The sequence below is a fragment of the Oryctolagus cuniculus genome, chromosome 21 (genome assembly GCF_964237555.1).
Source record: "Oryctolagus cuniculus chromosome 21, mOryCun1.1, whole genome shotgun sequence".
Classification (NCBI taxonomy): Eukaryota; Metazoa; Chordata; class Mammalia; order Lagomorpha; family Leporidae; genus Oryctolagus; species Oryctolagus cuniculus.
In genome coordinates this window covers 22,111,363-22,138,699 of record NC_091452.1, presented here as the reverse complement: position 1 = coordinate 22,138,699, position 27,337 = coordinate 22,111,363, and the positions used below count along the sequence as shown (strand labels likewise).

General features: G+C 47.3%; 2 protein-coding genes across 5 annotated transcripts in view; both read left to right on the top strand.

Annotated features, from left to right (window-relative positions):
• The window catches only part of CHEK2 (checkpoint kinase 2), a 48,967-nt gene extending 40,588 nt beyond the window's left edge, over positions 1-8,379 (top strand). For both annotated transcript variants that reach the window (XR_007911928.2, XM_051826647.2), the window contains 2 exons: positions 3,738-3,818; positions 8,133-8,379. Coding sequence is in view for 1 of the 2 variants with exons in the window: in XM_051826647.2 (XP_051682607.1) it covers positions 3,738-3,818; positions 8,133-8,222 (171 nt within the window). In the remaining variant the exon portion in view is untranslated. The remainder of the gene's footprint in view (positions 1-3,737; positions 3,819-8,132) is intronic.
• A 7,600-nt stretch (positions 8,380-15,979) lies between these two features.
• Positions 15,980-27,337, top strand: part of TTC28 (tetratricopeptide repeat domain 28) — a 689,946-nt gene continuing 678,588 nt past the window's right edge. For 2 of the 3 annotated variants that reach the window (XM_051826641.2, XM_008274620.4), the window contains exon 1: positions 15,980-16,203. In XM_051826641.2, coding sequence (XP_051682601.2) covers positions 16,102-16,203 — 102 coding nt within the window. In that variant the 5' untranslated portion in view covers positions 15,980-16,101. Of the gene's footprint in view, positions 16,204-16,249; positions 21,456-27,337 lie in introns of those variants that run through there. The other variant, XM_070065754.1, reaches the window with a different exon arrangement.

The window sequence follows — 27,337 nt, the reverse complement described above, 5'->3', positions numbered from 1 at the left end:
GCAGCTATTTCTCAAGCCCCAGTAATTGGATGTCAGGGTCCCACTTCTGGTTCATGGTGAGTAAGCATGCCATCAGTGTGGGCTGTCACCTGCACCTTTCAAGTCTGCATTACCCTCATCTTCCTGCTGGGGGTTGTGGTTGCCATTCAGTTGTGCACTGACCTCATTTGGAGCTGCCAGAGTTGGAAGTCCTTTGTGGCTTTGCTAGGGTAGTCTTTAGTTTTGGAATTAGCTACAGCATGGGGTAGGATTTCTGATGGATGTCTAGTCTTCTCAGTACAGCCATTCTTATTTCTGTTAACCTTTGGTCTCGTGTGTGCATGGTCTCTTAAGCCATGTCGCTCAAGAAAGAGGCCATCACTATGGGGATTGCTGGTCTAGGAACTCGTTGGACCATTTGGCCTCAGCTCCATACTTTTGGGACTCCTGGAAGATTGTGCCTTCACTCTTGCTACCCTCTACACCTAACAGTTTGCTCAACTCAGCTCAGGTTGAGAGCAGCAAATCCTTAAAAGAAAAAAAAAGGCAGATATATGTGTTTTGGATGTTGCCCTGGAAACTGCAGTCCCCCCCAGAAGAAATCTGTCAGATGATTTAGCATTTAATAGACCACACAGACTTGAAACAGCAGGACCCCGGAGCAAAGGAGTTTGGAGACAAAGGATGCCCTATGCATGTGGGGATTTAATTTTGGTGAGAAAGAGAAACATGCTTCTTGGCTCTTTTCATGTGTCCTAACAGGGAAACTCTTGGAGCCCAAATGTAGAGATAAGGAGCTATGTCCATTTGGCCGGGTGGGGGTGGGGAGTGGAGCTGGCCAGTTAGGCCTGGGAACAGGTTTGCATCTGCCTAGAATTTACGAGCAATCGCAGCCTATTTTTCTTGTGCTTTTTGTCTCAAAAGAAAACTGTTACTAACAACCAAACAGAAGGTAAAGTTCAACTCCGCCACAGGGGTCTTACTTGAATACTCTTTTGTCTACATTTTATTTTTTTTTGCAGCAAAAGGTGGGGCAAATGCTGAATGAACACAGGGATGCAGATTTCCCATCTAAAACATCTGTTAGTGATAGTTTAGGTTTTTTGTTTTGTTTTGTTTTTTGTTTTTTGTTTTTTTTTTTTTTTTGACAGGCAGAGTGGATAGTGAGAGAGAGAGAGAGAGAGAGACAGAGAGAAAGGTCTTCCTTTGCCGTTGGTTCACCCTCCAATGGCTGCCACGGCTGGTGCGCTGCGGCTGGCGCACCGCGCTGATCCGAAGGCAGGAGCCAGGTGATTCTCCTGGTCTCCCATGCAGGTGCAGGGCCCAAGCACTTGGGCCATCCTCCACTGTACTCCCTGGCCACAGCAGAGAGCTGGCCTGGAAGAGGGGCAACCGGGACAGAATCCGGTGCCCCGACCGGGACTAGAACCCGGTATGCCAGCGCCGCTAGGTGAAGGATTAGCCTATTGAGCCACGGCGCCGGCCAGTTTAGGTTTTATTTTGGGAACATTCAGCATCTTTGAGGAACCAAATGGTTTCGTGGGTCTGGCACTGGCCTGAGCATTTGCTTATGTGGGCTCTGGTCTCTGGTCATTAACAAGATGTCCAGTTTTGAGTGAATCCCTTATATGTGCACTTTCTGCTTCGTGATTACTATTTGAAATAGAGGGTTTCTTCCTGTTTACTTTCAAGAGACGACTTAATAATTTTGAATAGATGGTGACACCTCAAAGGAATAGTACTTACAGATACATGTTGTTCTCTGTGGCGACAGTGAGCTCCTTTTTCTTATTGCTATTTGATGACTGTTGTAGAAATTTGCCTAGGGATGGGTGTTTTGAGAGAGTGCCTGGATCAAGTCTCATCTACTTGTCTTCCAATTTAGCTTCCTGCTAATGTGCACCCTCGGAGGCATCAGATGATGGCTCAAGTAGTTGGGTCCCTGGATTGGAGCCTGGATTGAATTCCGGGCCCCAGGCTTCAGTGTGGCTCAACCCCAGCTGCTGCAAGCATTTGGGAAGCGAGCCAGTGGATGGAATATCTCTCGCTGTCTTTCAAATAAATTAAAAATAAATAAATAAAAATAATTTTAACAGTAGGTCTAATAGGCTTGTGGTCACTCTGGCCTCCCTGAAGGACTGCCACCCACAGGGCATTCCACTGTGGTTTGTCCATTTGTTCATTCCTTCAGAGCGCAGTAAAGAGCTGCTAGGCATCATGGGTGCAGACAAAGGGGAATAAGATAAGTCTTTGCCTCGGGATGCTGAAATTCTGGGTCGAAGCCAGTTCTGACCACACATTGTGGAGTGGCACCATACATGTGGTAGGTTATAGGGGTAGGTGCAGAGTAAGGTGTGAGACCAGGAGGAGGCAGGGCCTGCTCACAGGGCTTTGGGCACTCATATTTTCACCCACTGTGAAGAGCGTCTGCATACCGAGGGGCCTGGCAGTGTTGGTGGAGCTTGGTGCTATCAGCAAAGGCAGCGAGCTTCTCCACAAGTGACTCAATAAAACAGTGCCAAGGCAGGTAGTGGTTCTGATTCCTACATGGAGGGAGGAACCTGCTTTTAGGCCTCCACTGCCCTAAATTTCCTGTATCCATAGAAGTGCTAAATAGTGGAGGTCTTTGTTCTCCTGCCCACCATGGGACACTTGGATTAGGGGATGGAGTTTGTGGGGTCAATTGGTGGGAAGCACGTGGGGCTCTGGAATCGGGCAGCTCTTGGTCTTGTATTCTGCACACGCCACTTGTGAGAGGCTGAGCTGGGCTCCCAGCTGGCCCCAGAGCCCACATTTCCAGTCATGCGTGTTCCCCTCTCTGAAGGCGAGGTTACCTCTCAGGGTTCCCAAATACAGGTTCTCTCCCTACCCCTGTCCCCGGCTCTCCTTCTTGGAGCTTTAAACACTGTCATCTGCATGCATCCTGTTCATTCCCTTCCTTTCTCCTTAAGTCTGAGCTCTGGGATGTTGTGGGTGTAAAGTCCCTCTGGCACCTGCTGGGTGAATTTTCCTGGGAGTGCTAGGTCAGTTGTTAGGATGGCATGGGTGCCTTCTGTTGGCAGAGTAGGGGAGGTCCTACTAGGTTTCGCCATTTCTGGTAGGGTCTGAGATGCTGGCTGTGAAACCTTTTGACTGGTGGGGGTCCGTGTTTCTCTGACCCACTGAGAACTTTCAGACATGTGGTTGTGGTTCAGTCCATCTTGACTGAACCCCGGCTGCTGATTAGACTGCTGTGGGAGAGTGGGGATGAGCAGTGTGGACTCACTTCATTCCTGGAGCTTCAGCAAGGGTGTGAGTCTTTCGATAGACTGAATGTCTACTTCTCTGTGTCTTCCTTTTCCTTTTTCTATTTATCTGAGAGGCAGAAAGATGCACACACACACACACACACACACAGAGTGCTCCCAACTGGTTAACTCCTCAGTGGTTAACTGGTTAACTCCCCAATGCCTGCAATGGCAGGGCTGGAGATAGGAGCCAGGAACTCAATCCAGGTCTCCCACTTGGGTGGCAGAAATCAAGTCACTTGAGTCATAGCTGATTTCCTCCCCAGAGTCCACAGCAGCAGAAAGCTGGAGTCAGGAGCTGGATCTGGGTATTGAACCCAGGTACTCAGATGCTGGATGTGGGTACCCTAACCATTAGGCTAAATGCCTGCCCCCCCTGCCTCCCTCTTTCCAGGGACATCCTAGACCTGTCATTCTGGGAGCTTTCCTTCCTGGAGACACAATGTACTTATTCTTTTAATTTGTTCACAGGATGAGGACATGAAAAGAAAGTTTCGGAGTCTCCTGTCTGAGGAAGATAAATCGGTGGCTGTCTCCCAAGTCCCAGACCAGGTATTCCTGACGATCGATGACCATTAAACACAGGCTAGCTTTGGGTAGCTGATGAGCAAGGATAAGGAGTTGAAAGTCTCCTGAGGAGCAATTTTGTAGCCTTTTAAGGGCTAACATAGAAGATACTTTGTTTCAAGTTGATCTGCATAGGCATCCTCAGAAGACTTAATAGGGTATGTTTCATGCATGGAGAAGCAGTGGGGCCAGCCTTGTGGTGTAGTAGGCTAAGCCTCGCCTGTGCACTGGCATCCCATATGGGCGCTGGTTTGCGTCCCAACTGCTCCACTTCCAATCCAGCTCTCTGCTATGGCCTAGGAAAGCAGTAGAAGATGACCCAAGTCCTTGGGCCGCTGTACCCGTGTGGGAGACCTGGAAGAAGTTCCTGGCTCCTGGCATTGGATCAGCCCAGAACCAGAGGATGGAAGATCTTTCTCTCTGTCTCTCCTTCTCTGTCTGTAACTCTGCCTCTCAAATAAATAAATGAATAAAATGAATAAAAACTCTGCCTCTCAAATAAATAAATGCATGAAAACCTAAAAAAAGAAGCACAGCTAGGGATTGTCATTAGGTCTCCCTGCAAGGCAAGGATGGAACCCTCCATCACAGGCTGAAATTGGAATTTGTTGGAAACTTCAAATTTTGGGCAAGCGGTTAATGATTTATTGCAGTTTTATTCTTCTGTAGTTCTTTGTAAGTTCTCACCTATTACTTCTTTTTTTTTTTTTTTTTTATGAGAGATAAACTTTTAATGAATTGATACTTCTGCATGTACTTATTTTCTACATACATAAATATACACATATAATGCTTACAGTGATTTTTTTTGTTTGTTTGTTTTTTTTTATCTTTTATTTAATGAATATAAATTTCCAAAGTACGACTCATGTGTTACAATGGCTTCCCCCCCCATACCGTCCCTCCCACCCACAACCCTCCCCTTTCCCACTCCCTCTCCCCTTCCATTCACATCAAGATTCATTTTCGATTATCTTAATATACAGATCAGCTTAGTATACCTTAAGTAAGTATTTCAACAGTTTGCTCCCACACAGAAACATAAAGTGAAAAATAATAGATGATTTTTTTTTAAATGATGATGAAATCAGATCAGACCTATTGTCATGTTTAATCCCAGTGAGAGTCAAGTTGGGAATAGATAATTTCTTTCTTTCTTTTTTTTTTTTTTTTTTTACAGAAGATCAGTTTAGTGTACATTAAGTAAAGATTTCAGTCGTTTGCACCCCCATAGAAACACAAAGTGAAATATACTGTTTGAGTACTCGTTATAGCATTAAGCCTCAGTGTACAGCACGTTAAGGACAGAGATCCTACATGAGGAGTAAGTACACAGTGACTCCTGTTGTTGACTTTACCAATTGACACTCCTGTTTATGGCATCAGTAATCTCCCTATGCACCAGTTATGAGTTTCCAAGGCTATGGAAGCCCCTTGAGTTCTCCGACTCTTATCTTGTTTAGACACGGTCATAGTCAAAGTGGAGGTTCTCTCCTCCCTTCAGAGAAAGGCACCTCCCTCTTTGAAGACCTGTTCTTTCCACTGGGATCTCACTCACAGAGATCTTTTTGCCAGAGTGTCTTGGCTTTCCATGCCTGAAATACTCTCATGGGCTTTTCAGCCAGATCCGAGTGCCTTTAGGGCTGATTCTGAGGCCAGAGTGCTATTTAGGACATCCGCCATTCTATGAGTCTGCTGAGTATCTCACTTCCCATGTTGGATCACTCTCCCCTTTATTTATTCTATCGGTTGGTGTTAGCAGATACTAGACTTGTTTATGTGCTCCCTTTGACTCTTAGTCCTTTCATTATGATCAATTGTGAACTGAAATTGATCACTTGGAGTAGTGAGATGGCATTCGCACATGCCACCTTGATGGGATTGAATTGGAATCCCCTGGTATGTTTCCAACTCTACCAATTGGGGCAAGTCAGCCCGAGCATGCCCCAAATTATACATCTCTTCCCTCTCTTATTCCCACTCTTATGTTTAACAGGGATCACATTTCAGTTAATTTTCAACACTTAAGAATAACTGTGTGATAATTACTCACCTATTACTTCTTTTAGTGAATGATATCTCCCCATCCCCCACTGTTCCCTCCCAGCTTTATAAATGGGAAAACAAAGAAAGATCATCTTCCCATAAAAGAGCAAGACTTGAGGCTCCTAGGAGAGGTGTTATTGTCTTTTTAAATACGATAATTTAGGGGAAGATGACCCAGAGGGGACTGGTTATGCTGCTTACTTATTATTTTTCTAATTTGAGACAAAGGGAGAGAGAGAGAGAGAGAGAACTGTCACCCATTGGGTCAGTCCACAAATGCCTGGAATGGCCAGAGTTGGGCCAGACTGAGTATCTGGGAACACAATCCAGGTGTCCCCATGAGAGTGACCAGGGACCCAATCCTTGAGCCACCATGTGCTGCCTGTGAGAGTCTGCATTAGCAGGAAACTGCTTACTTTTGATATACAGATGTTCTTCCCACATTCCAATAAAACTCTTATTTTTTTATTTTATTTTTTTTAATTTTCAATTGTCTTTATATACAGAAGATCAATTTAGCATGTATTAAGTAAAGATTTCCACAGTTTATACCCACACAGAAACACAAAGTGTAAAATACTATTTGAGTACTGGTTATAGCATTAATTAAACACCTAAGAGTAATTGTGTATTAATTACAGAGTTCAACCAATAGTTACAATAAAACTCTTTTAAAGTCTTTTTAATTTTAATTATTTTTAGTTGTTTTATTTGAAAGACGCAGAAACAGATCTTCCATCATTGGTTCACTCCCCAAATGCCTGCAACAGCTGAGAGTGATCCATGCCAAAGCCAGCAATCAGGAACTCAAACCAGGTCTCCCACATGAATGGCAGGGACCCCGTCCCTCCCCCAGGTGTGCATATCGGAAATGGATATGGGATGCGGGTGTCCCAACACCTAGTGAGCCACTGAACCACTTTCCTGCCTACCCTCCACACCCTTGCCCAGTTAACCTATGTAAACTTGAAAATAACATAAAACTCACTGTATACACAATGTATTGAACATCCAGGCTTAGCAACACAGCACACTGCAGAGTGTGCTCTGCACTCACGGAGAGCCTGGGACTGAGTGGGAGCTTGGCGGCTGCTCCTCTTGCTGCTGCTGCCTGGTGTCAAGAGAGAGGATCCTGGCCGGCGCCGCAGCTCACTAGGCTAATCCTCCACCTTGCGGTGCCAGCACACCGGGTTCTAGTCCCGGTCGGGGCGCCGGTTTCTGTCCCAGTTGCCCCTCTTCCAGGCCAGCTCTCTGCTATGGCCTGGGAGTGCAGTGGAGGATGGCCCAGGTGCTTGGGCCCTGCACCCCATGGGAGACCAGGAGAAGTACCTGGCTCCTGCCATCGGATCAGCGCGGTGCGCTGGCCGCAGCGCGCCGGCTGTGGCGGCCATTGGAGGGTGAACCAACAGCAAAGGAAGACCTTTCTCTCTGTCTCTCTCTCTCACTGTCCACTCTGCCTGTCAAAAAAAAAAAAAAAAAAAAAAAAGAGAGAGAGAGGATCCTAGCACACGGTGCTGGCCCAGGGAAAGAGCAGCATCCAGAGTGAGGTTCTTTTGCATGCTTATTTCACATTTAGGGCTTCTCAGCTTCTCATCCAGATGGAGGCTGAAGTACTTGAGTTTCTGCCACCCAAATGGGAGACCTGGATGGAGTTCCTGGCTCTTGGCTTCAGATTGGCCCAGATCTGCCTGTTGTAACCATTTGAGGAGTGAACCAACAGATAGAAGATCTCTCTGTGCCTCTCCCTCTCTCTTCCTCTGTTTCTCACTCTGCCTTCAAATAAATAAATAAATACATATTTTAAAACAAATAAGAATTATCAGTAGATAAACATGTCAGAGTAGGATAAGGTGTGGTAGTAATAAATTTGTCATGATAACTAGTAATTTTTTAAAAAGAAGTATTTATGTATTTGAAAGGCAGAGAGAGAGAAAGAGAAAGAGAGGGCTTCCATCCACTGGTTCACTCCCCAAATGGCCAAAACAGCCAGGACTGGGCTGTGCTGAGTCAGGAGGCAGGAACTCCATCCTGGTCTCCCACGTTGGGGCAGACGCCCAGCTAATGCCTTCATATGGGATGCCGGCATTGCAGGCAGCTGCTTAACCCACTGCACCCCAACCTTGGTCCCAGTAATTCTTGGTGTTAGAAGGTTCACATGGAATGCCCTTGATTTACTAGAAGCATATTGAGGAACCTTGGTAGAAGCCATTGATTTGCTTTTGAACACGGCTCCTTTCTCTCCTTCATTTCCAGCCTTCCACTAGTCAAAAGCGGCCCCTTGAAGAAGAAGCAGAGAATGCTGAGGCCACAAAGCGCCGGACCGTGTGTGCTGCTGTGTCGTAACCCCGTGGTTTGAACATGAAAGAAATGTACCTGCTTTCATTCCGTTGTCATCTTTTTTGTTTCCCTCAATCTGGGTCTTATGATTTGTATTTTAATTATGGAAATAATTGCTTCTCCACAATCACTGATACACAATTAAAAATCTGATGGAACCTGGGCTCTGTGTGGGCGCTTGATGAATGGTTTTTGAGTTGAATGCCTGCTCCCTCCCCCCCAGGTTGCTGTGTGCCATTCATCTGGAGCCCTGCTGAGGCTGTCATCACCAGGCTGGCTCTCCGGATGTCACCATCTTCATCTGAATACACATTCAAAAGGCCCCTTAGAAAGAGTGGAAAAGGCACAGCGAGGCTGGGGTGGGATTTGCAGTGGCAGGCTGCACTTGGAGATGCCAGGGACCTCGGTGTGTGTAATACAAGCCAACTTTCAGTTCTCATCCTCACCCTCGTAGAGTTTCTGGAACTTCGGGCTGGATAAGTTGTAAAATTCAGAACTTTTGCAAGTTTAGGTAGAGCATCTCTACTGTATTTGTATAAGGGAGTCCTGTAGCCAAACAGGAATATTTCTGCAGCAAGGATCCATGGGAAAAGAGGTAGAGAAGAGTTACACATACTCCCATATCTTTTCTGCCAAACGATTTATGGATGACTCAGGTCTCAGAGCAGATATGAGCTATGTGGGCAGACCAGGTTGACCTAGTAATGAGCACAGGAGGCCTGGGCAAAGCCCTGTCCATGGTTGGTCTTGTACTCCTGGTGACCCTCTGAGCCAGGTTCCTCCCACCACCATCACGTACAGGCAAGGAACCCGGGTGTAGAGGAGTGAGGTAGCTTGTCCAACATCACACAACTGACAAGTGGCAGCACTGGGACTCAACCCAGTTTTTTCTGACTCTAATACTAACATTTTTTGTCCTCTTCGTCACATATTGAGTCAGAACCAGGGGTTTGACTCACACTGGCAAAGCCCACAAGAGACTGAAGAAAAAAAATTAAAAATTTTTTTTGTTTGTTTGAAAGAGAGAGAGAGAGAGAAAGAGAGAGAGAGAGAGAAAACAGCTAGGAATCTGACATCCTCTGGTTTACTTCCCAAATGCCCAAATCAAGAGTCTGGAAGTACATTTGAGTCTCCCGTGTGGATGGCAGGGACCCAAGGACCTGAGCCATCATCTGCTGCCTTCTAGGGTGTGCGTTAGCAGGAAGCTGGACTCAGAACCACAGCTGGAACTGAAACCCCCACACTCCGGTATGAGATATGAGTACCCCAAGTGGTGTCTTTAATTTTTTTTTAAGATTTATTTTTGTTTTATTTGAAAGGCAGAGTTGCAGACACAGAGAAGGAAAAACAGAAATCTTCCATCTGCTGGTTTACTCCCCAGATGGCCAGGGCTGGGCCAGGCTGAAGCCAGGAGCTTCATCTGAGTCTCCCACATGGGTGCAGGGGCCCAAGGATTTGGGCCATCTTCCACTGCTTTTCCAAGCACATTAGCGGGGAGCTGGATTAGAAGTGGAGCAGCTGGGACTCAAACCAGTGTCCATATGGGATGCCGGGACTGCGGGCAGCAGCTTGATCTGTGTCACAACGCTGGCCCCCCAAGTGGCATCTTAACTGCTGTGCCAAATGTCTGTCCTAAAGAAGATATCCTTGTCTGTTCTCCCAGGGTGTTCAGTTCCTGCAGATGGGCTGTAGGGATAGCCCTGTGATCTGTGGAAGTTGTAACATCTTGGTGACAAGAAAGAGAAATCTGTCCCAATTATTTTATGTAAGGGGGGATTTGTTTCATGATTACAAATGGCTAGACCTGGAAGCCATCAAGAGTGCAAGTGGTTGGAAAAGCTAACTATTTTTATTTTTTTTAAAGATTTATTTATTTGAAAGGCAGAGTCACAAAGAGACAGAGGCAGAGAGAGAGGTCTTCCACCCTCTGGTTCACTCCCCAGATGGCTACAACAGCCGGAGCTTTGCCAATCTGAAGCTAGGAGCCAGGAGCTTCTTTCTTGTCTTCACGCAGGTGCAGGGCTCAGGTATTTGGGCCATAGCAGAAAGCTGGATTGGAAGTGGAGCAGCCAGGTTGTGAACTGGCGCCCATATGGGATGCTGGTGCTGTAGGCGGCGGCTTACCAGCTATGCCACAACGCCAGCCCTGGCTTTTTTTTTTTTTTTTTTTTTTAATTAATAGAAATAGAGAGCTCCCATCTACTGATTCACTGTCACAATGCCCACAAGAGTTAGGTCTTAGACTGAGCCATGTCTGGGCCAGGGCTGAAGCTGGGAGCCAGGCACTCAATCGAGGTCTCCCATGTAAATAACAGGAATCTAATTACTTGAGCCATTACTGCTGCCTCCCAAAGTCTGTATTAGCAGGAAGCTGGAGTGAAAAGCAAGAACTATGTATTAAACACAAGTACTTCCATATAGGACACAAGTGTCCTAACTGCCAAGCTAAATGCCCACCCCAGTGTGGCTCTTTTCTCTTTCTGACCCATGATTGTGCGTTTTTTAACTGCATCATGGATTTTAGCCCACATTGTAGCTTGCTGGCCATGTTATGAATTGAGCACCCTTGCTTGGGTGGCAGGGGTGATTCCTTGAGGGCAAGGTGAGGGGCACACAGCTGTTGTGCTGGCAATCAGAAATGAGAGCTTGGCAATTGCCATTGGAAGTACATACAAGCATTTTGGGGTTTGGCTGGCCTGGGACAGGGGCTAGATAAAAGATTTAGGTGGTTTGCTTATTTAAAGGAATGAAGCAGAGATTGCCAAACTTAATGAGTTTTAGCTCATTTGAATATTTAATGTGGAGGCTATGTTTTTCAAGGGCAATTTTTCTCTTGGGGCAGGTAGCCTGCCCTTCTGGTTCCAGAGCACTTTTTTTTTTTTTAATTCATTTATTTATTTCAAAGTCAAACTTACACAGAGAGAGGTGATGCAGAGAGAGGTCTTCCATCTCCTGGTTCGCTCCCCAATTGGCTGCAACGGCCAGAGCTGTGCTGATCCAAAGCCAGGAGCCAGGAGCTTCTTCTGAGTCTCCCATGTGGGTGCAGGGGCCCAAGGACTTGGGCCATCTTCCACTGTATTCCCAGGCCATAGCAGAGAGCTGGATCAGAAGTGGAGCAGCGGGGAATCAAGCCTGTACCCATACAGGATGATGGCCGTGCAGGTGGCGGCTTTACCCACTATGCCGCAGTGCCAGCCCCTCCAGAGCACTTTGAGTCAGCTCTGTCTGATTATAAAACTACCTTGGTGGCTTCATAATGGCCCCCAAAGGTGTCCGCATCCTAAGAATCCCAGAACTGTGAACACATTCCTGTTTATGGCAAAAGTGACTATGTAAATGTGGTTAAAGATCTGGAGGTGGGGCAATTATCCTGGCTCATCTGGTGGGTCCTTGTAATCACAAAGATCCTCTCAAGGATACAGGAGGAGTCAGGGACACAGGAGCTGGTGATGGGATGACTGAGCAGAGTTTGGAGTGATATGCTTCGAAAATGAAGGAAGGGACCACAACCCAAGGAAAACAGGCAGCTTCTAGAAGCTGAAAAAGCAAGCAAATGAATTCTTGCTTCAGAAGAATTTAATATGACTTTAATCAAGTGGAACTGATTTCAGGTTTTTGTGCTATAGAGCCACATTAGGTGATACATTTGTGTTGTTTTAAGCCGGCGCCGCGGCTCAATAGGCTAATTCTCTGCTTGCGGCACCGGCACCCCAGGTTCTAGTCCCGGTTGGGCCGCTGGGTTCTGTCCCGGTTGCCCCTATTCCAGGCCAGCTCTCTGCTGTGACCCAGGAGTGCAGTGGAGGATGGCCCAGGTCCTTGGGCCCTGCACCCGCCTGGGAGACAGGAGAAGCACCTGGCTCCTGCCTTCGGATCAGTGCAGTGCGTCGGGCACAGCGCGCCAGCCACAGCAGCCATTGCGGGGTGAACCAATGGAAAAGGAAGACTTTTCTCTCTGTCTCTCTCTCTCACTATCCACTCTGCCTGTCAAAAAAAAAAAAAAAATTATGTTGTTTTAAGCCACTTAGATTGTGGTAGTGTGTTACAGCAGGTATAGGTAGCACTTAGCAAGGGTAGATATCAGCTCTGGTAGGGGGCTGTTGTCTCTACTTCTCCTAACCTCACTGTACTTTTTTCTTTTGATGGAATTCTTTTCCTTTTCCCGTGAAGTCATGGGAAAGTGGGAGGATGGTAAAAGTAACTGACCTCTCACCAGGGAAGCTAAAGGTTCCTAGGACTCTTTCAGTAGAGCTCCTCCCACTGGCATCCCCAATGAAGGTGGGTGCAGGACTTTGAAGCATGAGCAAATGGAGACAGGATGGCAACATTAATGGTGGCAGCAATTAGTGCTAACCTGAGCTCTGCACTTCCTAACTTGAGCTTTGTGTCAGTTCAGATTGCTCAGCCTTTGTCCCCTTATCTGTAAGATGGGTACAGTGAGAGTACCAGCCTCCAATGCTAATTCTGTTTGTGAGGATTCTGTGCAGGAAGGTCCCTAGAGTGCCTTGTATTCGATGAGGGATTTACCAGTTTTGGCTTCCATCGTTAAAGGTGAGAGAGCCATGTAAGTAGTCCGAGGGAGTCATGGACTGTTCTTGAGCAGCTTGGCACACATGATGGCAAATGGGGATGCTTTTGAACAAGATTTGGGAAGTGCCACATCTGGGGTTTGTGGTGGAGCAGAGGTGGAGGGCTACTTCCCGGAGGCTGAAGTCAGTGCCACTCTGTGTACAACAGGCTGATTGCTCCATGTAGACCCACTGTGTGCCTACAGGATGGTTCAGCGGACAGCTCTGGCTCGCCCTGTCCTTCGTGCCCCTTCCAACTGTAACCCTTCTCCCTTCCCTGCCTCTTTCCCATGTCTTTCTGGCAGGGAGGACCCTTGCTCCTTTCTGGAGGACCACTGGGTAGCCAGGTCTCACCAATCTGGCTGTGGTGATTGGCTCAGGTAGGGGAGTGTGGCCCAAGTGGGTCCAATGAAAATCAACTGTGGCTGGAACTACGGGTTGAGCATCCCTAATATGAAAATCCAGAATCTGAAAGAGGACTCACACGAGGCCACAAATGGTAACTTTCATGCCAGGAAACTTTGTCTCATGCCTCAAATTATTAAAAAATATTGTATACCATTGCCTTAAGATGTATATGAAATGCAAATGAATTTTGTGTTTAGGCTTGGGTTCCATACATATGTACATGCAAATATTAAAAAAAATCTTAAAATAAAAATCTGAAAGCTGAACCACTTCTGGTCCCAGGCATTTCAGGTGAGGGATGCTCAATCTGCTCTCTTGGGTCTGTGTGTGCTAGGGGCATCTCAGGCCACTGTGCAGAAGGAACTGTGTGAGAATGAGCAAGACCTAGGAGAAATCAGAGATGGAGGTTGAGGTTTGAGCACCTGGATGCGGCTATTCCTGAAGCTGAGATCCCACCCCAGGACTCTACAATCAAATGATCAGGTATGTTCCCCCCACCCCCTTTTTAAAGATTTTTTATTTACTTATTTGACAGAGTTACAGACAGTAAGAGAGAGAAAGAGAGAGAGGGGGAGAGAGAGAGAGAGAGAGAGAGGAAGGTCTTCCTTCTGTTGGTTCACTCCCCAAATGGCTGCAATGGCTGGAGCTACGCCAATCCGAAGCCAGGAGCCAGGTGCCTCCTCCTGATCTCTCATGCAAGTGCAGGGGCCCAAGCACCTGGGCCGTCCTCCACTGCCTTCTCGGGCCACAGCAGAGAGCTGGACTGGAAGAGGAGCAGCCGGGACTAGAACCCGGCGCCCATATGGGATGCTGGCGCCACAGGTGGAGGATTAACCTAGTGTGCCCTGGTGCTGGCCCCATCCCTTTTTGTTTTACTCCAGATTGAGCTGCTTTTGTTTTTGGACCTAATACAAATAGTCATTTACAAACTGCAAGAGACTCTTGGAGATTTCTTTCTTTCTTTCTTTTTTTTTTTTTTTCTAGTAGGGAAAACATTTCTCTGCTGTTGTTTTCCTGCCAGTTTTAGGGTTTTTGGGGGAGGTTTGGGGCAGAGAATGGAAAGTGACGATGTGGGAAGCAAGAGTCGCTGCAGCTCCAAAGTTGGGTGAATTCCTCCCAGCTAATTATACTGCAGGGTTTGGGAGCAGAGCCCCTCTCATTAAACTTTTAGGGTTCTTGGCTGCATGGGATGAGAATTACACCAGTGAACCTCAGAGAGCTTGGTGTGTGCCAAGCTCTGGGCTGAGGAACATGCAGGCGTGAATCCCGCTAGGTGCGCCTGCCCCCCCACCCCCCATGCAGAAGTCATGGCTCTGTCCAATGACCTGCCCACGGGTCTCCAGTTTTCAAGGAGATGGGGTTTGAGCCCTTCTTTTTTTTTTTTTTAAAGATTTATTTATTTATTTGAAAGGCAGAGTTATAAAGAGGCAGAGGCAGAGAGAGAGAGAGAGAGAGAGAGTCTTCCATCAGCTGGTTCACTCCCCAGATGTTATTGAGAGCCTTTGGTTCTTATCCATCAAAACTACCGGAAAGGTCTTGTTGCATGCTCACTGCGTGATAGCTTTTTTTTTTCTTCTATTTTTTTTTTTTTTTTTTTTTGACAGGCAGAGTGGACAGTGAGAGAGACAGAGAGAAAGGTCTTCCTTTGCCGTTGGTTCACCCTCCAATGGCTGCCACGGCTGGCGCGCAGCGGCCGGTGCACCGCGCTGATCCGATGGCAGGAGCCAGGTGCTTCTCCTGGTCTCCCATGGGGTGCAGGGCCCAAGTACTTGGGCCATCCTCCACTGCACTCCTGGGCCACAGCAGATAGCTGGCCTGGAAGAGGGGCAACCGGGACAGAATCCGGCTCCCCGACCGGGACTAGAACCCGGTGTGCCGGCGCCGCAAGGTGGAGGATTAGCCTAGTGAGCCAAGGCGCCGGCCTTTTTCTTCTATTTTAAGCTCTATTTATTTATTTGAAACACAGAGTTGAGAGAGAGAGAGAGATCCTCCATCCACTGGTTCACTCCCCAGATGGCTGCAATGGCCAGAGCTGGTCCAATCGGAAGCCAGGAGCCAGGAGCTTCTTTGAGGTCTCCCACGCGGGTGCAGGGGCCCAAGGACTTGGGCCATCTTCTGCTTTCCCAGGCCATAGCAGAGAACTGGATGAGAAGTGGAGCAGCCAGGACTCCAGGCTTGGATGACCGACCGCTCGGCAGGCCCGGCTTTACCCGCTGTGCTACAGCGCCGGCCCCTGTATCTTTTTTTTTTTTTTTTTTTTTTTTTTTTTAATCTGAATGATTTCATCCAGCTTTCGGAGAAAGAGGCCCCTGAAGTCGCGACCCCAACCACCAAGGCTTAGTGAAGATGCAGAACTTGAATTTGGGGTCTCCACTGGGTCTGGCTGTCCCCAGGACTCGGGCCTTCCCTGTGCCACCTACAGCCCTGCACACCTCCACCGTCGGGTCTCCTTGCTTTAGTGGCAGTACTTTTTGGAGAGACGGCCGCCCTAGCTCTCGCCTCGGGGTGAAGCGGTAAAGGCGAGGGCGCTCCGGGGGCCCCGCGCCCGGGATCCAGGTGGTCCGCAGTGCGGCAGGCGGCTGCGCGCAGCGGAGAACGGCTCTCCCTCCGAGTGGCCGGGCGCGGCGGGGGTGGGCTCGGCCCCGGGAACAGCGGCCGGCTCCGGAGGGCGCGAGGCGGGGCGCGCGGGGAGGGACGCGGCGAGTGCGCGCGTGCGCGGTATGCGTGGGGGAAACCCGCGGGGGCGCGCGGGGAGCCGGCGCGGCGAGTGCGCGCGTGCGCGGTGGGGGGGGGGCGGTCGGGGTTGCCGCGGCGGCGCGCGGGACGGCGGGAACATGGCGCGCGGGAGCGGCGCGCGCGCCTAGCTGACTGGACCGTTAGCTCGAGGCGTTCGCGGCCCGGTCCCCGTGGGGATGGAGCAGTCGCCGCCGCCGGCGCCGGAGCCGATCCCGGGGACGACCCCTGCACGGAGTCGCAGGCGGCGGGAGCCCGAGTCTCCGCCCGCGCCGGCGCGGGTGAGTGCGTGAGGGGCGCGGGCCGAGAGACTTTCTTTGTGAAACTCCGTCGGTACGAGCCGGGCCGGGCCTCCGCCGCTGACTAGCGCCCGCGAGGCAGGAGCCGCCGGGCCGTCGGGGTTCGAGCCTCGCCGCGAGCCGCTGGGCGGCGGGACCCCGACCGGCGCCCGCTTGCCTCAGTTTCCGCGGGAGTGTATCTGGAGTACGCGCGCGCGCGCGCGCGAGGCATACAGTAGGCGCCTAATGCGCCGGCGGGGGGCGGACCCCGCCGCGAACCCGGGCCACGGGGACTGTCGATTGTCGCGGCGTGGACGCAGGTGTCCACGCAGCCTGGGGGGGAGGCTCAGGTGCTGCCGGCCTCAGGTGAGGCGGTAGGGAGTGAGGGCTCCGTCCCCGGGAGGGAGCAAGGCTGCGTGCGGCTCACCACAGAGCGACGCTGCAAAGCTTTCTGGGTGTGTCGCGGTGTGTTTGGGACCTCGGTCAGGGTGAACGAGGAGACTCTGGAGGTGGGACCCCCGGCGGATGGGGCGTGATGCCCCCTTCCCCTCCCCCGCACTGGGCATAGGAATAATCCGGAGCCCTTGATGAAAATACCGACTTCACACCCCGCCCCAGGCCCCTGGGCTGTGACTCCCCGAGGAAAGGGGGCAGATCCTGAAAAAAAAAAAATTTTTTTTTTTAAACAAATTCTTGAAGTTGTGATCAGGCGAGTCTGGCAAACTTTGTTGTAGAAAAGTAAGGTTCCTGCAATCAGGAACTTGTTCTGTTTATGCCTCACCATGGTACCCTGATGCCCGGGCGAGGTGCCTGGCACACGGAGGCTGTCAGAAAGCAGGCACGGGAGTTGGCAAAACAGGAGTTCCTTGGGGGTCATCCCTGTGGGAGGTTTTGCCTCGGACCCCAGCTTAGTTTTTGTGACTCCTGATAATGCCATGTTTTTAGCGCGTTCTAGGCAAAAGCAGGGTAAGACGTTGCTTGTTGTAAGCCATCAGCTATGTATACACTAGCTAGATTAAAATTAATCCTGAAGCAACATTCTGAATTAAGAAGTGCATGTTTCTTTCTCTTCATTTGTTAACACTGGGTTTAGAGGATATTCCTCCTCTGAGGCAGGTACATTTTTACTTTGTCATCACAGCAAATCTGAATTGTTGTTGATCTGTTCAGGAAAGTTGGCAATTAGTTTAAATCTCTTGAGTATTTGTAGTCTGTATGTGTATTTTTTTGAGATTGAGATTAATATTTAGTTTGGGATCAGTGCTAAAATAAAATTGTTTGAAAATTGATATTTCAGTGGCTTTTTTTTTTTTTTTTTTTTTTTTTTTTTGGGCAGGCAGAGTTAGATAGTGAGAGAGACAGAAAGAAAGGTCTTCCTTCCATTGGTTCACCCCCCCAAATGGCTGCCATGGCTGGTGCGCTGTGGCTGGCACGCTGCACTGGCAGGAGCCAGGTGCTTCCTCCTGGTCTCCCATGTGGGTGCAGGGGCCCAAGCACTTGGGCCATCCTCCACTGCCTTCCCGGGCCACAGCAGAGAGCTGGACTGGAAGAGGAGCAACTGGGACAGAATCCTGCACCTCAACCGGGACTAGAACCTGGGATGCCAGCACCGCAGGCGGAGAATTAGCCAAGTGAGCCGTGGCACTGGCCAGTGGCTTTTTAACATTAAGTTGAATTTCATTTAGTTGGTTTCATTTCATATGAGTTTTTGTTGTTGATGTTGTTGCATGCATAGGAAGACAACACTTGGAGCTGAGATAGCTGCTGAAGAAGAAAAATGGAAAAGTTGAGTGCTATATTCTCTCAATGTGTTGTATCTGTAGCTTATGTGGATATATCTTTTTATAAGTGTATTTAAAAAGAAGGTTTAAGGGGGCAGGTTTTGACTTAGTGGTTAAGATGCTGGTTCAAGGGTCCAGTATTGTGGCATAGTGGATTAAGCTGCCACCTGCAACTGCAGTTCAAGTCTTGGCTGCTCCACTTCCGATCCAGCTCCCTGCTTACGGCCTGGGAAAGCAGCTGAGGATGGCTCTGGATGAATCTCCTGGCTCCTGGCTTTGGCCTGATGTTGTACCCATTTGGGAAGTGAACCAGTTGATGGATAGATCTCTCTCTCTCTCTCTGCTTTTCAAATAAAGAAAACAAATCTTAAAAAAAAAAAAAAATGCTGGTTGAGATGCTAAAATCGCATATCTGAGTGCCTGGGTTTGAGCCTGGGTCCAGCGCCTGATTCCAGCTTCCTCCTAATGTGCATCCTGGGAGGCAGCAGGTGATGGCTCAAGTACTTGGGTCCCTGTTATCCATGTGGGAGACCTGGATTGCGTTTTGGCTCTGGACGTCAGTGCGCAGTGTTGGGAACCTTTGAGTAGTGAACCAGCAGGTAACATCTCTGTCTCTCTTTGGCTCTCACACACAAAAAAAAAAAAAAAAAAAAAAAGAGTTTTTGGGGCCTGTAAGGAAAATAGTGCAGATTGGTGCTGCCTCACATGCAGCACCAAATGTAAGAAAAAGGGACATAGGGGCTGGCGCTATGGTGCAAAGGGTTAAAGCTCCTGCCTGCCAACTGACATCCCACATGGGCACTGGTTTGTATCCTGACTGCTCCACGTCCAATCTAGCTCCCTGCTAATGTGCCACGGAAAGCAGCAGAGGATGGCCCAAGTCCTTGGGCCCCTGCACCCACTTGGGAGACCTGGAAGAAGCTCCTGGCTCCTGGCTTTGGATTGGCTCAGCTCTGGGTATTGCAGCCATTTGGGGAGTGAACCAGCAGGTGGAAGACCTCTCTCTGTGTCTCTATCTTTCTCTGTAACTCTGTCTTTCAAATAAAATAAAAAAAAAAAAGAGTTTTATTGAGATACAATTCATCTATGGTAAAATTAACTCTTTAATGATAAGATTTTACAGTTCATAATATATTCACAGAGTTGTATACCCACAAGAAATTCCTCGGGGGCCAGCGCTGTGGCACAGCGGGTTAATGCCCTGGCTTGAAGCACCAGCATCCCATATGGGTGCCAGTTCTAGTCCTGGCTGCTCCACTTCCAATCCAGCTCTCTGCTATAGCCTGGGAAAGCAGTAGAAGATGGTCCAAGTCCTTGGGCACCTACAACTGTGTGGGAGACCCGGAGGAAGCTCCTGGCTCCTGGCTTCAGATCAGCACAGCTCCGTCCATTGCGGCCATCTGGGGAGTGAACCAGCGGATGGAAGACTTCTCTCTCTGTCTCTACCTTTCTCTGTAATTCTGCCTGTCAAATAAATAAAATGAATTTTTTTTAATTTTTATTTTTTGACAGGCAGACTGGACAGTGAGAGGGAGAGACAGAGAGAAAGGTTTTCCTTTTTCCGTTGATTCACCCAACAATGGCCGCTGCGCCGGCTGGCACACTGCACTGATCTGTAGTCAGGTGCCAGGTGTTTCTCCTGGTCTCCCTTGCGGGTGCAGGGCCCAAGGACTTGGGCCATCCTCCACCGCCCTCCCGGGCCACAGCAGAGAGCTGGAATGGAAGAGGAGCAACCGGGACAGAATCCGGCGCCCTGACCGGGACTAGAACTCAGGGTGCTGGTGCTGCAGGCGGAGAATTAGCCTATTGAGCCGTGGTGCCGGCAATAAAATGAATCTTTTAAAAAAATTCCTCACTCATTTCAGTCATTCATTATTTCCCTTTCCCCCAATTCCTGGCAATATGTAACCTCTTTTCTGTCTCCATGAATTTAACCATTCTGCACATTTCACAATATATGATCTTCTGGGATTGACTTCTTTCACCACAGTTTTTTCAAGATTCATGCATGTTGTAGTATATATCAATGTTTCATTCCTTGTTATTGCTAAGTAATTTTTTGTTGAATGGATATACTACCTCTTGTTTATCCATTCGTCTGTTGATGGACTTGTGGGGTTTTTCCCTTTCTGTTGTTGGGGTAAAGATTTATTTATTTATTTACTTGAAAGGCAGTTGGAGGGAGGGAAAGACTGAAAGATATCTTCCCGGGGCCGGTGCTGTGATGCAGCGGGTTAAAGCCCTGGCCTGAAGCACTGGCATCCCATACGGGCGCTGGTTCTAGTCCCAGATGCTCCTCTTCTGATCTGGCTCTCTTCTGTGGCCCGGGAAAGCAGTACAAGATGGCCCAGGTCCTTGGGCCCCTGCACCCACATGGGAGACCTGGAAGAAGCTCCTGGCTCCTGGCTTCGGATCAGCGCAGCTCCAGCCGTTGTGGCCATCTGGGGAGTGAACCAGCGGATGGAAGACCTCTCTCTCTCTCTCTCTGTCTCTACCTCTTTTGTAACTGTGTCTTTCAAATAAATAAAATAAATCTTAAAAAAAAAAAAGAAAGATCTCTTCCATCTGTTGGTTCACTCTCCAGTCTCAATGGCTGGGGCTGGGCCAGGCCACAGCCAGGATCCTGGAACTCCATCTGGATCTTTCATGTTGGTGGCAAGGGCTCAAGTACTTGAGCTATCTTCTGCTGCTTTCCCAGGCACATTAGCAGGGAGCTGGATCTGAAGCAGGGCAGCTGAGATTTGACAGTGTTCATATGGGAGGCTGGCATCACAGGCGGCGGCTTAACACTGAGTCATAGTGCTGACCTCAACTTGTGGGTTTTTCTCCCAGTTTTTGGTTCTTATGAGTAATGCTCCTATTAACATTTGTGTACAAGTTTTAGTGTAAACCTTTGTTTTTAATTCTCTTGGATATATCTCTAGGAATAGAATTTCTGGGTCAGACAATAACTCCGTTTAACCTCTTGTGGAATTGCCAAAACATTTCCTAAGGTGCTCCAGCATTTTACATCCCTACCAGTAATATATGGGATTTCTGATTTCTCTCCTTCCTGACCAATATTTGTTTTTGTCGTATAACAGATAACCTAATAGATGTGAAGAGATATCTTATTACAGTTTTGACTTGCATTTTCCTGATGACTAGTGATATTAGACCTATGTTGCTATGCTTATTGGCCATTTGTATATCATTTTTGGAGAAATACTTATCCAAATTCTTTATGTATTTACCCCTTTCTCCCCCATTTTTAAATCGAGTCAGTTGACCTTTTTATTAGTGAAACTTAGTTCTGGATATTAGTTCTGGATATTAAACTCTTATCAGGTATATTGATTGCGATATTTTCTACTATTCTGTAGATTGTTTTCACATTTTTGACAATGTCCGTTGATGTAAAAAAGTTTAATTTTAATATAATCTTTGTTTTTCTTTCGATGCTTACACGTTTGATGAGACACCGCAGAGTCTTAGGTAAAGAAGTTTTGCCTCTGTTTTCTTCTGAGTTTCAGGCCTCTGGCCTTTATATTTAACTTGTTGAGGTAGTGGTCTAGATTCATTTTTTCACACCTGGATGTCCAGTACTGTGCAATGAAAAGACTATTCTTTCTCATTTAATGGCCTTCACATCTTTAATTGAAAATCAGTTGATTATAAGTAAGGTTTGATTTCTGGTCTCTTTTTAAAAAATTTTAAATTTATACAAGGTGAACAAATTTCATATGTACAGATTTTATTTATGGACTCTTGGTTCTGTTTTTTTTTTTTTTTTTTTGACAGGCAGAGTGGACAGTGAGAGAGAGAGACAGAGAGAAAGGTCTTCCTTTGCTGTTGGTTCACCCTCCAATGGCCACCGCGGCCGCAGCGCTGCGGCTGGTGCACCGCGCTGATCTGATGGCAGGAGCCAGGTACTTATCCTGGTCTCCCATGGGGTGCAGGGCCCAAGTACTTGGGCCATCCTCCACTGCACTTCCCTGGCCACAGCAGAGAGCTGGCCTGGAAGAGGGGCAACCGGGACAGAATCCGGAGCCCCGACTGGGACTAGAACCCAGTGTGCCGGTGCCGCTAGGCAGAGGATTAGCCTAGTGAGCCCTGGCGCCAGCCTTTTGGTTCTGTTTTATTCATTTGTGTGTCTGTTATTATGCCAGTACTGCAGTACTACAAACTGATTACTCTATCTGTGTAATAGATTTTTTTAAAAAGTGTTTTATTTATTTGAAAGGCAGAGTTACAGAAAGAGCGAGGGAGAGACAGAGAGAAAGGTCTTCCATCCTCTGGTTCACTCCCCAAATGGCTGTAATGGCCCAGGGCTGGGCCAGGCAGAAACTAGCTTCTTCCAGGTTTCCCACATGGATCAAGGGTCCAAGCAGTTGGGCCATCCTCTGCTATTTTCACAGGTGTATTATTAGGGAGCTGGATCAGAAGTGGAGCAGCCAGGACTCAAACTGGCACCCATATGGGATCCTGGTGTCACAAGCAATGTCTTCAGTTGCAGTGCCACAGCTCCGGCCCCAGCGTCTAATAGGTTTTGAAATTAAGTGTTAAGTCCTCTAATTCTTTTTCAGGACTGTTTGGCTATTCAGGATTTGTTGTATTTCCATATAGATTTTAGAATCAGTTTATTAATTTTTGTAGCACTCTGGCCTCAGAATCAGCCCTTAAGGCATTCAGATCTGGCTGAAGAGCCCATGAGAGTATTTGAGGCATGGAAAGCCAAGACACTCTCGGAAAAAAAAAAAAAAAAAAAAAAAAAAAAAAAAAGAAGACCTAAATGAAAGATCTCTGTGAGTGAGATCGTGAGTGAGATCCCAGTGGAAAGAATGGGGCCATCAAAGAAGGAGGTACCTTTCTCTGAAGGGAGGAGGGAACTTCCACTTTGACCAAGACCCTGTCTGAATAAGATCGAAGTCAGCAAACTCAAAAGGCTTCCATAGCCTTGGCAACTCATGACTAGAGCCTAAGGGAGATTACTGACGCCATAAACAAGAGTGTCAATTTGTGAAGTCAACAACAGGAGTCACTGTGTACTTACTCCTCATGTGTGATAACATTCCATATGTTCTTTCAATGATACTGTGTAGTTTACAATATACCATCCTTCACTTTTTTTTAAGTTTTACATTTATATATTTTCATTTTATTTGAAAGGCAGAAAGATACACAGGTGGAGAGAGATCTTTATTTTGCTGGTTCATTCCTTAAATGCCTACAACAGCAAGGATGGGGCCAGGCTGCAGCCAAGAACTCAGAACTCAATTCAGATCATCACCTGCTGCCGCCCAGAGTATGTAGGGAAATTAGATTAGAAATTGTGCCTAACACCAGCTCCCAACCCTACACTTCTTAAAAATTTTTCCTAAGTATTTTTATTCTATTTGATGTTCGTATATGTTTAACTCTTTAAAAATTCCAGTTCATATTGTTTATTGCTAGAAATGCTGTTGATTTTTTGATTTGTCTTTTTAACTTCATTGGTTTGTTGATCTCAATTTTATGTTTCAAATATTCCCCCCAAAATTAGGGAAAATGGTCTTTGCATGCAGTTCAGGGTTCATTCATCTAATGTTTGAGCTCTTCTATTTTCTGTGTGTGTGAGCGGTGAAAAACTATAACAATTGCATGTCTCAGTGTTCTCATATGTATAATGGGACAATAATATCCCAAATAATTATTAAATACAAATAGGTAGAGATTTACAGTTCCTTGCATATTGTAGGGATTTGATATTTGTTTTTTATCTTCTGCTAATTAAATTAAAAGCAGCCAAAAAAAGAAAACAAATAGCAAAAAAAGCCAAAATAATCAAACCCAAGAAAAACATAGAACCCCAAAACCACAGCCCACAAAGAGAAAACCACAAACAAAACTCCCAAACCACTTCCTGTCCCAGTCACTTCTATGACCCAAGAAATCTCTGTGGGTGTTTGAGGAACGCTGAAAGAAGACCCAGTTGTATTGCAAAGGTCCACTAAGTCTTGGCTGCATGAAACAAATAATTATCTATTCTATAAATCTATTATTTTAGCAATAAAGCTTTTCTTCCAGGGAGCTGGCGTTAGCCTAGTGGTGAAGACACCAGCATCCTAGTTCTGAGTATCATAGCTTGATTCCTGGCTCTGGCTTCTGATTCCAGCTTCCTGTTCTAGATCTTTGGAGACAGCAGGTGATGTCTCAAGTACTTGAGTTCCTGCCGCTTCTGTGAGAGACTTGGATTGAGTTCCTGTCTCCAGCTCTGGCCCTACCCCAGCCTTAACAGTTATGGTCATTTGAGGAATGAACCAGTGGATGCAAGCACTCGCTCTCTTTCTTTCTCTCCATTTCTCTAATAAATAAATACATAATTAAGAAAATTTACCTCAAAAATCACAACTATAAGTAAATTTATAACACACAAATTGATAACTCACATTTCTCTAAGAATATTTCCTTTTTAAAATCAAAGTGGGGGCTGCCGCTGGGCTACCTTCTACTGCTTTTCCAGGCCATAGCAGAGAGCTGAATTAGAAGTGAAGCCAGGGGCTGGCGCTGTGGCATAGCAGGTAAAGCCACTGCCTGCAGTGCTGGCATCCCATATGGCTCCTGGTATGAGTCCTCCACTTCCCATCCAGCTCTCTGCTATGGCCTGGGAAAGCAGCAGAAGATGACCCAAGTCCTTGGGTCCCTGCACCCACATGGGAGATCGGGAAAAAGCTCCTGGCTCCTGGCTTCGGATTGGTGCAGCTCCGGCTGTTACAGCCATCTGGGGAGTGAACCAGCAGATGGAAGTCCCCCCCACCCCCTGCCTCTCTTTCTCTATGTAACTCTTTCAAATAAATAAATAAATAATATTAAAAAAATAAAAGTGGATCTTTAATTTTTAAAAAAATTTATTTGAAAGAGTTAGAGAGTTTGAGACAGAGAGAGAGGTCTTCGATCTGCTTGCTCACTCCCCAGATGGCCGCAATGGCCAGAGCTACACCGATCCAAAGCCAGAAGCCAGGAGCTTCTTCCAGGACTCCTACATGGGTGCAAGGACCCAAGGATTTGGGCCATCTTGTGCTGCTTTCCCAGGCCATAGCAGAGAGCTGGATTGGAAGAGGTGTAGCTGGGACTAGAACTGGCGCCCATATGGGATGTAGGTACTTCAGGCCAGGGCTTTAACCCACTGCACCACAGCACCTGCCCTGTGGATCTTTAATTTTAAAATACCTTTTATTGAGCCAGCACTGTGGCACAGCAGGTAAAGCCACTGCCAATAGTGCTGGCAACCTATATGAGTACTGGGTTTGAGACTTGGCTGCTCCACTTCCAATCCAGCTCTTTGCTACGACCTGGGAAAGCAGTGGAAGATGGCTTGATGATTTGGGACCCTCTATTCATATGGAAGATGTAGAAGGAGCTCCTGGATCTTGGCTTTGGATAGGCCCAACTGGGGAGTGAACCAACAGATAAAAGATCTCTCTCTCTCTCTTTCTCTCTCTCTCTCTCTCTTTCTGCCTCTGCCTTTTTGTAACTCTGCCTTTCAAATAAATAAATCTTTGAAAAATACCTTTTATTATTATAAAAGTTATGTCTATATTGTATAAAATTAGAAAATGTAAAGGATGCAGAATCCTTCCATAAAACTCCATAACATTGCCAATGCCCAGCAATTTTTTCTATCAGTACTTTAATACATATCTTCCTGGAACTTTTTCTGTGCATCTTCCTATAGAACTATTTGTACACATACACAAAAATGTATTATTGGTATTTTAACTAAAGTAATACAAAATATATTTATTTTTATTTAAAATCAGCTTTCTTTAGGTGTAATCTACACAACAATAAAAGTCACCAGTTGACTATAAATTCTAACAAATATCAGAGCTTTCAAAAATTTCATGCAAACTGTTGTGCCCAGATCAGCTGTACACAGGAGCAGAGCATTCAATGGATATTTTAAGCAAATGGAATCAATATCCTAAAAGATTTCTTTGAAGATTTCTTTTTTTTTCTTTTCTTTTTTTTTTTTTGACAGGCAGAGTGGACAGTGAGAGAGAGAGAGACAGAGAGAAAGGTCTTCCTTTGCCGTTGGTTCACCCTCCAATGGCCGCCGTGGCCAGCGCACCACGCTGATCCGATGGCAGGAGCCAGGTACTTATCCTGGTCTCCCATGGGGTGCAGGGCCCAAGTACTTGGGCCATCCTCCACTGCACTTCCCTGGCCACAGCAGAGAGCTGGCCTGGAAGAGGGGCAACCGGGACAGAATCCGGAGCCCTGACCGGGACTAGAACCCAGTGTGCCGGCGTCGCAAGGCGGAGGATTAGCCTAGTGAGCCACGGCGCCGGCTGAAGATTTCTAACAGGAGATGAAACAGGGCTGTACCATGATGATCTGAAGGCAAAGCACAATCAAAGCAATGGCTACTAAGTGGCAGAAGTGGCCTAGTCAAAGCAAAAGCAGAAGGGTTTTGCTTTGGTGCAGTAGGTTAAACCACTGGTTGTTACAGTGCTGGCATCCCATATGAGGGTGCTGGTCCAAGTACCAGCTGTGATCCAACTCCCTACTAATGCTTCTGGGAAAGCAGGGGATGATGGCCCATGTAGCGAGGTTACAGGCTCCCAAGTGTGAGATCAGGATGGAGTTTTTAGATCCTGGCTTTGGCCTTGCCTAGACCTGGCTGTTGCATCCATTTGTGGAGTGAACCCTGATGAAAGATCTCTCTCTGTCTCTGTTTCTGCCTCTCTCTACCTCCCTTTTTCTCTCCCCTTCTCTTTCTGTCTTACTGCTCTGCCTTTCAGATAAATAACTAAAATTGTTCAGGGGGTGACTTTAACCCGCTGTGCCACAGCGCTGGCCCCAATAGCATCTTCTTATGTGGAGAGTGTTTTGAGAAAGTTACCTAGTTTTAGCAGGAAACTTGGGAAGGCTTCACCAGAGTCATCCACCACAACAGTGCTCCTGCTCATTTCTCACATCAAGCAAGGGAATTTTGTGAGCCTATCAGTGGAAAATCAGTAGGCATCCACATTACAATCTTGATTTAGCTCCTTCTGACAGTTTTATTCCCTAATCTTTTTTAAAAAATGTTTATTTATTTATTTGAGAGGCAGAACTACAGACTGAGAGGGAGAGAGGTTTTACATCCTCTGGTTCACTCTCCAAATGGCTGCAACAGCTGGAGTTGGGTCGATCTGTAGCCAATAGCCAGGAGGCTCCTCCATGTCTCCCCTGTGGGTGCAGGGGCCCAAGCACCCAGGCCATCCTTCACTGCCTTCCTAGGCCATCAGCAAGGAGCTGGATTGGAAGCAGAGCAGCTGAAATCTGAACCTGGGACACCAGCACTGCAGGCAGAGTCCCAACCCACTATGCCACAGCACCTGTCCCTATTTCCT